At 44.1% G+C, this 10,000-nt stretch overlaps 1 protein-coding gene across 2 annotated transcripts in view; it reads left to right on the forward strand.

Moving 5' to 3' along the window:
- The first annotated feature begins 295 nt into the window (after window positions 1-295).
- The window catches only part of tmem154 (transmembrane protein 154), a 13,740-nt gene continuing 4,035 nt past the window's right edge, over window positions 296-10,000 (forward strand). The window contains exons 1-8 of one of the 2 annotated variants that reach the window (XM_083692750.1): window positions 296-470; window positions 2,868-2,957; window positions 3,211-3,276; window positions 3,631-3,690; window positions 3,975-4,136; window positions 4,651-4,705; window positions 8,515-8,591; window positions 9,850-9,884. In XM_083692750.1, the coding sequence (XP_083548876.1) occupies window positions 374-470; window positions 2,868-2,957; window positions 3,211-3,276; window positions 3,631-3,690; window positions 3,975-4,136; window positions 4,651-4,705; window positions 8,515-8,591; window positions 9,850-9,872 (630 nt within the window). In that variant the 5' untranslated portion in view covers window positions 296-373 and the 3' untranslated portion in view covers window positions 9,873-9,884. The remainder of the gene's footprint in view (window positions 471-2,867; window positions 2,958-3,210; window positions 3,277-3,630; window positions 3,691-3,974; window positions 4,137-4,650; window positions 4,706-8,514; window positions 8,592-9,849; window positions 9,885-10,000) is intronic. The other variant, XM_083692751.1, reaches the window with a different exon arrangement.

Here is a 10,000-nt window from a genome sequence, read left to right on the forward strand (position 1 = left end):
TGTTCTTTGGTATGGCCACATACCTTACCAAGAGGAATGTGGAGCTGTTTCTGCTGTGAGCAGAGCAGCTACCAGACTTGTGGCTACAAGCAGACACTTGATTGCATCACATCCGAGAGAGTTATCTGGCTGGGCGTGTGTGTGTGTGTGTGTGTGTGTGTGTGTGTGTGTGTGTGTGTGTGTTTGTGTGTGTTTGTGTGTGTGTGTGTGTGTGTGTGTGTCTGTCTGTGTCTTCTTTTTTTTCTCTCTCTCCCCCCCCCCCCCCTCTCTCTCTCTCTCTCCTCCTCCTCTCTCTGTAGGTGAGTCAACGTCCGATGAGGAAGTAGGATGCCGTGACAGACATACAGCGAGGACGAGGGCACACAATGGCACTATGTCTGCTTCTGGCCCTGGTAACCCGAGGAGAGGCCCGTGGGAAATGACCCTGCCGCTGCTGCTGCTGGTACTGGCCGTCTGTTTGGCCGGGACGGGTAGGTGTGGAAAGATCATTTCCCTGCTGCTGTGGAAACATGGAGCTTCTCTCTCTCTCTCTCTCTCTCTCTCTCTCTCTCTCTCTCTCTTTCTCTCATGCTCTCTCACTTTCTTCCCCGTCTGCCTGCCTTTCTCAGTGTGTCTCTCTTCCTCGTTTATCCGTGTGCTCTACTGGGTGAGAGTAGAAGTGGGATCACACGTTGGAATGTGAGGTGGCTGTGAGTTCTGTGTGTTGACAAGTCTGTATGAGGGAACGTTCTTTTGGTGTACTTTGTTTATTACAGTGCTGAATGCTCTCCAGCCGGTTGACAGACCGTACATACTTTATCTCAGGCATGCTACGAGGTCACTCCCACTCACTTGTCTCTGAGTAACTTCAAAAAGAAGAACTGGGAAGTGTAGATATTTAAACATCTCTCTTGTGGCTTGATTCTAACCCTTTTTGATCACACCGAGCTTCAAGTCTCGTATCTCGAGTTTACTTTAACTGTGGGTACTGTCTTTATGACTGTGCATCTCTCTGCAGTTTCTTTGCTGAGTGTTTTATGGTGGAAGCTATGAGAGAGGGTTAGGGTTAGGGTTAGGGTTAGGCTATGAGAGAGGGTGACATACCTACAGGTAGTTAAGAAGGATAAGAATCAGCGATAAACAGGGAAGCTGAAATGTTGATGGTCCTGTTTTATTTCAAACAGCTCATCCTCGCCAAAGAACAAGAGAGTAGTCACAGGAAGGTGTTTTTATGTGTGGACAAACCATTTCCAGTAACATTTCGCAATGTCATTATTTGATGTCGCCATTTTATTATTCACTCCTGTGTGTGTGTGTGTGTGTGTGTGTGTGTGTGTGTGTGTGCCAGTTAACTGCAGTTATAACAGTCATAGTGATCAGTGATTAATGATCAGCAAGAAAGTGTAACTACACATAAAAGGTTTTATCTTTTTCAGTTTATAGTAAATGTATGATGTGTTTTTATATTTGCCTTTTTCACCTGCAACTCAGATACGGTATGTTTGTTTCAAAGTGTTCAGATGGTTCTCTGTCTCTGTAACACAGATACGCTACAGTATGACTCTATTGAGCTATTTCAACATGAATGTGTGTTCGTATTTTTAACACATTTAAAACAAATTAAAATTAAATTAAAATAAAAAAAGCAAAACAGCAAAAATAAAAAAAACACCATCCAGCCTGAATGTGTGTTTGTGATGGTGCTTGGAAGCAGAGATCCAGAACCCTGTTCTGTCTTTGTGTTCCCCTTCACCAGGGGTATACAGTGTGTTCCTCTGAGGAGACACACATGTCATTGAAGATCTAGGTCAGGTCACAGCTCTGAGCTGAGCCCAGATAGGCCCAAACGGATGCAGCGCTGGGCTGCCCCTAAGCTCCGATGTAGCCTAACCCAAGGGCAGTAGGATGCAGCGCCGGGCTGCCCCTAAGCTCCGATGTAGCCTAACCCAAGGGCAGTAGGATGCAGCGCCGGGCTGCCCCTAAGCTCCGATGTAGCCTAACCCAAGGGCAGTAGGATGCAGCGCCGGGCTGCCCCTAAGCTCCGATGTAGCCTAACCCAAGGGCAGTAGGATGCAGCGCCGGGCTGCCCCTAAGCTCCGATGTAGCCTAACCCAAGGGCAGTAGGATGCAGCGCCGGGCTGCCCCTAAGCTCCGATGTAGCCTAACCCAAGGGCAGTAGGATGCAGCGCCGGGCTGCCCCTAAGCTCCGATGTAGCCTAACCCAAGGGCAGTAGGATGCAGGGGGGAAGGAAGAAGTAATGCAACGTCATTGAATGTCATGTTCTGTACAGTAGCAGGGAAAGAGTACTTCAAAATGGTTGTTAAATTGAATACATCCACATTCACAGACACACGATACTGTAGACTGTCCACACTGGTCCGTCTGGTCATTTGGAGACCTCCATTTGGAAGACAGGTACTTCAGGCGGTGCGGGTCGTGTTAGAACAGCGACTCCTGTCGTAAAACAATGCAGTCACACTGGTATTCAGTACAGTCTGAACGGCCCTGGGACGGATCGGACTGTACCAGAGTAGATGCCCCTCTGCAAGGCCCCACTTTGGCCTTGTCATTTGCTTCATTTTCTCAAAAGTCGGTTGAAAAAAGCTGTTTTTTTTGTTGTTGTTTTTTTTAAGAAATGTGTCCCAGCTGACTTCTGTACGCCCTCAGCGTGGTTCTGAGAACTTGGTTGGTAGGTTTGGTGTTTGAGACATGAGATTAGAGGGATTTGGATAAAAAGTCTCTTTGGATAAAACTGCCTACAAAACGATTCTATTATCATATTATGTCATAAGTCATATCATCTTATGATGAGTCAATCTCACTGAATCACCACAAATTAAAGTGCTTTGTGTCTTTTTATGTATAACCAGTGAATCTGTTCTTGTAGTGCACTGCCAGACTGAGGAGGATTATACGGAACCAGCTGACGGTGAAGATGCAACCGAGTCTATCGATTATGATGTCACTACAACCTTAGGTAACGCTTGGCTGTTAGCCAACATTTTCCGACTTCCTTATTTCTCCTCAGCAACCTGGCACGACTGTGAAGCTTACGTTTCTCACGTTGGATTAGATACAAGTAAATGACTTTGGGTTCTATTCCATCAAAGTTGATTTAATTGGTTTATCCAACCTTTATTTAAACCAGGCGAATCAGTTGAAAGCGCAATTCTTGTTGACAATGACAACCTGATATTCACTTGCGTTGATGCTTTCCTCTGTGGATACAGTGTCCCCAAGTCCAAGTGAAGCAACCCCGACCCCAGACGCCACCCCGCCACCTGAGAGTGGGTCAGGTGAGGTTGCGCCACAAACCAGACATTTTGCTTCAAGTCAGGCTTGAGAAAAACCACACATGGTGCTGGATCGCCTCTCTACATACTGAGTTTAGTAGCTAGATTTCTCCACATGTCATTACAAGAGGGAAGTCAGGAGTTCCTCCTCATCGCAGGAGACACTCCCATAGCCTTACATCCACGGCCCAGAGTTATTCCAGATCAGATGACATGGTCAAGCAGGAAAAACTTCTGGCCCTTGTCATCATTTGAGTTAGCTCACAGATGATCTGTACATTGTTCATGAGGGGGATGTATAACACTGTACAAATAACCACAGATTGTTGTTGTTGTTGTTGTTGTTGTTATTTACAGTTGCAGATGAACCTGGCTCTGGAGAAATAGAAGATGTCACCATAGAAAGTAGGTCAATCGGTAGGTCCAACAGTGAGAACAAACATCATATACATGCTCACACTCACTCCACTTACCGATATGATTAGTAAGGTGAAATCACATGGTGGTTATTATATTCTCCTATCGTGTATAAGAAACTCAATATAACGATCGACATGATTAGATAATTGCTGAAACATTGCAAGAGATGACATGTTTGGATACATCTGCAGTTTCATTGATTTGCATTGTGCACATAAAAACAGAGACAGTGAAACAAAAAAGTAGAGCCAAAGATGATAATTATATTTCTTTGCTTCCAGGTGAGGATGATGACACCGAAGCACCAGACCCCGAGGACAGTCATGATTTGAGTCCCACCATCATCCTGATCCCGGTCGTCCTGGTGATCGTGATCATCGCTATGGTGGTGGGCGGTATCGTGATCAACCGCCGGTGGAATAGAAAATTGAGCAGCCCTGACGGTAAGTCTGTCACCGAGACTTCGCTGGAAATGTTTTGACACGACAAACACTGATTAATGAAACCACAAGCCTGCTTGCATGCAGTGTGAAGGCGGTGCTTCCGATGATGCCTTCTTGGTGGCACAGCCAGAGAGAGTCTAAAAACAAGATGAAATAGGTGGAAAAAAATAACATTTGTGATTGGTTCTTTTGTGGACTAGATAAAAAAAAACAAAGATAGACCATCAGTAGTTGTCTAGCTATCAATCAATCAATCAATCAAGTTTATTTGTATCGCGCTTTTTACACAGACAAATGTCACAAAGTGCTTCGCAACAAAACAATATAAACAATAAATACAATACAAACAATATGATCGAACACCAAATCATAAACCCCCAGCCATGACTGTGCCCTTGGGTTGAAACTACTTTATATTCAGACTTCTTCATACTTTTCACAACGGCAGGTACAGTTTTATTATAACCATACAGAAGAGAAGTACACAAGTGTATAATATGGTTTCTTCTTCCAGATAATACAAAAGAGGATCCGTTTCTGGATGGCAACAGTACCGAAAAGGTACCAATGTGAGTACGGCACAGTCTACCACGATGCCTTTATATATACAGATGATAAACTTGGTCTCCATAGATTTGAATTCACCGTCTGACTGATATTAATATTCTGCTTTGCTTGGTGAGATTGTTTCTGGTTTCTGGTTTCTTCTTGATTTTTTTTCTCCCCTCGACACTATTTCCTGTTTAGAAAGAGGAAGCGTGTATGTGCATGTGTGTGTATGTGTGTGTGTGTGTGTGTGTGTGTGTGTGTGTGTGTGTGTGTGTGTGGGGGGGGGGGGGTATTTTCTCAACAGTTCACATTTGACAAACCAAATATGGTCTCTCACTTGTAAAAGTGTTGACACACACAGTTTTTGACACACAAAGGTTTGAGTGTGCCAAGAGTGTGCAAAGCTGTCATCAAAACAAAAGGTGGCTACTTTGAAGAATCTAAAATATAAAACATATTCTGGTTTGTTTAACACTTTTCTGTTTACTACATCATTCCATATGTGTTCCTTCATAGTTTTGATGTCTTCAATATTAATCTACAATGTATAAGATAATTTTTTTTTTTTAAAAGAAAACTTTTGAAAGACCTTTTTCTCTCTCCAACCTCTTGTTCCTTCCCCTCATTTTGCATACATACATTACAATGTGCATAGGCCTACATACTGTACATGTACATTTTACATTTTAAATTGAAAAACATAATCTTTAGTGTAAGGGAGAGACATATGAAGAAAAAATATACATAAAATGCAAACAGAGGGAATTCCAAAGCAGTCTTATGTGTTTTACAGTCTGTCTGATAAGTAATGGTCTTCACAGTGGGGGTGGGGGGGGTGGGTGGTCTTCATAGCTTCAGCATTAGTGAACATTACTCAGTGACTGGAGCGCCCTCCAGTGGCAATGAACGTTACTACGGGGGGATAATTCATGATCATGGTGAAAAGTTCACTATTCACATTTATATTACATTTACATTTACATTCATTGACATTTAGCAGACGCTTTTATCCAAAGCGACTTACAACAACTGCATTTGTCTAAAGTAAGTGAATCATCTATACATCAGTCATCAGGAGATAAAGAAAGACCTATGCTCGGACCAGGGGCCGTTGACAGTCACAATGCTAGAATACATTTTATTCTTTATTTTATTTTTAACAGTTGAGTAACTGTACAGAGGGGTAGTGGGGGATGAAGAGGTCTCTAGGGTATGGGTTAGGGTTAGGGTTAGTACAGAGGGGTAGTGGGGGTGAAGAGGTCTCTAGGGTAAGGGTTAGTACAGGGGGGTAGTGGGGGTGAAGAGGTCTCTAGGGTTAGGGTTAGTACAGAGGGGTAGTGGGGGTGAAGAGGTCTCTAGGGTTAGGGTTAGGGTTAGTACAGAGGGGTAGTGGGGGTGAAGAGGTCTCTAGGGTTAGGGTTAGTACAGGGGGGTAGTGGGGGTGAAGAGGTCTCTAGGGTTAGTACAGGGGGGTAGTGGGGGATGAAGAGGTCTCTAGGGTTAGGGTTAGTACAGGGGGGTAGTGGGGGTGAAGAGGTCTCTAGGGTTAGGGTTAGTACAGGGGGGTAGTGGGGGTGAAGAGGTCTCTAGGGTATGGGTTAGGGTTAGTACAGGGGGGTAGTGGGGGATGAAGAGGTCTCTAGGGTTAGGGTTAGTACAGGGGGGTAGTGGGGGTGAAGAGGTCTCTAGGGTTAGGGTTAGTACAGGGGGGTAGTGGGGGTGAAGAGGTCTCTAGGGTTAGGGTTAGTACAGAGGGGTAGTGGGGGTGAAGAGGTCTCTAGGGTTAGGGTTAGTACAGGGGGGTAGTGGGGATGAAGAGGTCTCTAGGGTTAGGGTTAGGGTTAGTACAGGGGGGTAGTGGGGGTGAAGAGGTCTCTAGGGTTAGGGTTAGTACAGAGGGGTAGTGGGGGGTGAAGAGGTCTCTAGGGTTAGGGTTAGTACAGGGGGGTAGTGGGGGTGAAGAGGTCTCTAGGGTTAGGGTTAGTACAGGGGGGTAGTGGGGGTGAAGAGGTCTCTAGGGTTAGGGTTAGTACAGAGGGGTAGTGGGGGTGAAGAGGTCTCTAGGGTTAGGGTTAGTACAGGGGGGTAGTGGGGGTGAAGAGGTCTCTAGGGTTAGGGTTAGTACAGGGGGGTAGTGGGGGTGAAGAGGTCTCTAGGGTATGGGTTAGGGTTAGTACAGAGGGGTAGTGGGGGGTGAAGAGGTCTCTAGGGTTAGGGTTAGTACAGGGGGGTAGTGGGGGATGAAGAGGTCTCTAGGGTTAGGGTTAGTACAGGGGGGTAGTGGGGGATGAAGAGGTCTCTAGGGTTAGGGTTAGTACAGGGGGGTAGTGGGGGTGAAGAGGTCTCTAGGGTTAGGGTTAGTACAGGGGGGTAGTGGGGGTGAAGAGGTCTCTAGGGTATGGGTTAGGGTTAGTACAGAGGGGTAGTGGGGGGTGAAGAGGTCTCTAGGGTTAGGGTTAGTACAGGGGGGTAGTGGGGGTGAAGAGGTCTCTAGGGTTAGGGTTAGTACAGGGGGGTAGTGGGGGATGAAGAGGTCTCTAGGGTTAGGGTTAGTACAGAGGGGTAGTGGGGGTGAAGAGGTCTCTAGGGTTAGGGTTAGTACAGGGGGGTAGTGGGGGTGAAGAGGTCTCTAGGGTATGGGTTAGGGTTAGTACAGAGGGGTAGTGGGGGGTGAAGAGGTCTCTAGGGTTAGGGTTAGTACAGGGGGGTAGTGGGGGTGAAGAGGTCTCTAGGGTTAGGGTTAGTACAGGGGGGTAGTGGGGGTGAAGAGGTCTCTAGGGTATGGGTTAGGGTTAGTACAGAGGGGTAGTGGGGGGTGAAGAGGTCTCTAGGGTTAGGGTTAGTACAGGGGGGTAGTGGGGGTGAAGAGGTCTCTAGGGTTAGGGTTAGTACAGGGGGGTAGTGGGGGTGAAGAGGTCTCTAGGGTATGGGTTAGGGTTAGTACAGAGGGGTAGTGGGGGGTGAAGAGGTCTCTAGGGTTAGGGTTAGTACAGGGGGGGTAGTGGGGGTGAAGAGGTCTTTAGGGTTAGGGTTAGTACAGGGGGGTAGTGGGGGTGAAGAGGTCTTTAGGGTTAGGGTTAGTACAGGGGGGTAGTGGGGGTGAAGAGGTCTTTAGGAGGGACAGTCAAGATGTAGCATGATTAACTCAACCCCGTAAAAGATGAAGGGCTGTTACATCTTAAAGACCTCTTCACCGGGGCGCTTAGTGGCGTAGCACCACATAATCGCAAGGTTCCTGGTTCGATTCCGACCCTCGACCTATCTTGCATGTCATCCCTCCTCTCTCTCTCTCTCACCCATTCTTCCTGTCAATCTCTACTATCTCTATCCAAATAAAGCAGAAATGCCCTAAAAACATATAAAAAAAAAATAATAAAAAAAAATACCTCTTCACCCCCACTACCTCCTGTACAAGTTTCTCTCCTGTTAATATATATATATATATATATATATATATATATATATATATATATATATATATATATATTAAAAAATCCTTCTTCTAGCATTGTGACTGCCTATGGCCCCTGGTCTGAGCATTGATTACTTTATCTTATGATGACTGATAGATGGATGATTCACTTACTTAGACAAATATATCTGTTGTAAGTCGCTTTGGATAAAGGCGTCTGCTAAATGCCATGAATGTAAATGTTAAATGTAGATGTTCAGGTCAGCTACCTGTTGGTTTGGTCGCAGGATACAGCACTGAGCGCAATATGAATGAATGAATTCCTGCCTCTTCTGTTTCCTGTTTGAGTGCTCCAACACTAGCCCAGGAATGTGATGAAGTGTGTTTGATGAAGTGGTGTTCTCCTTCCTGTCCCAGGCCCATGTTTGAGGAAGACATCCCCTCTGTGTTGGAGTTAGAGATGGAAGACCTGGAGCAGTGGATGAACAAGGATGGTGGGTGGATTCGTCCTCATCCCTTCACACAAGTTAGGATCCAAAAACATTCACATTAAAAAAACATCAGTAGACAGATTATTTGTTTTAATACAATACATGTTTGTCAGCCATCCAATCGTTGGAGCGGATTACAACAAACCACAAATCTTAATTCAAATGTTCTTACCGATATACAGAAACTCAAAAGTCAGACCATTTAATTCAGACCAATAAACACAACATTTACATCCATGCATATTATGCAAATTTGTTGTTGTTGTTGTTGTTGTTGTTGTTGTTGTTGTTGTTGTTGTTTTTTGCTGTTGTTGTTGTTGTTGTTGTTGTTTGATAGTCCACACTAAGCATAGCTCCAGGTCTCCTGTAACTTTTGGTTGCCTGTTACTGATTGCTCTAAGAAATGTCTGTTTCTGGGTCATTGGTTTTATCATCCATATTTTAAAGGTCTTTTTATCATTTAAATGTGCATATTGCATGGATAGTGCAAGCAAGGAAGCTGTAATTATATGTAAATTCCTCATTTATTCATAGCTTTTTATTAGAAAAAGATTTGGTTGTTAGTCCCATCTTTTACCAGTAGGGGTCACCATTGTATTAATGTTACATTAGTATTGAGGCCTAGAGTAGGTGGAATAAATATCATATGATATAATTGCAAATATTGTGTGTTCATGGGAAGGTATTTGAGAGTTACAGTACCAGTCAAAAGTTTGGACACACCTTCTCATTCCATGGTTTTTCTTTATATTTTATTATTTTATACATTGTAGATTAATATTGAAGACATCAAAACTATGAAGGAACACATATGAAATTATGTAGTAAACAAAAAAGTGTTAAACAAACCAGAATATGTTTTATATTTTAGATTCTTTTAGATTATATTTAAGTAGCCACCTTTTGCTTTGATGACAGCTTTGCACACTCTTGGCAAGGTGTGTCCAAACCTTTGACTGGTACTGTATATATAGTAACTATCATCACTATATATATAATATATATAACCTTTGACTGGTACTGTATATCATATGGATATGCATATTGTTTGTGAATGTGAGGGAAAGATGTGTAAATCCTATGATGATTGGGACAATGATGACGATAACTATGGGAGTGGATTGGGTTGTATTGTTGGGCTGACGTAGTGAATCATGTCTCTGAATGTTGGGAGGATGCGGTGTGTTTTGTATGTCTATGTCCTGTTGGTCTAAATGTTTCTAATCTAATCTAATCCCATGGTTTGTCTCTGTTTGTTTAGGCGGAGCTGGAGATGGGATCTGATAGGACATGCTGGTGAGCAAACGTAGTGTCCAGTATATCAGTAGTCAACAGTGGTAGATATGTATATACATATATCCATATGACTACATACAAAGAAAAGAGTCATGATAAATAGTTGTATTTCTCTC

The sequence above is a fragment of the Argentina silus genome, assembly GCF_951799395.1.
Source record: "Argentina silus genome assembly, chromosome: 21".
Classification (NCBI taxonomy): domain Eukaryota; kingdom Metazoa; phylum Chordata; class Actinopteri; order Argentiniformes; family Argentinidae; genus Argentina; species Argentina silus.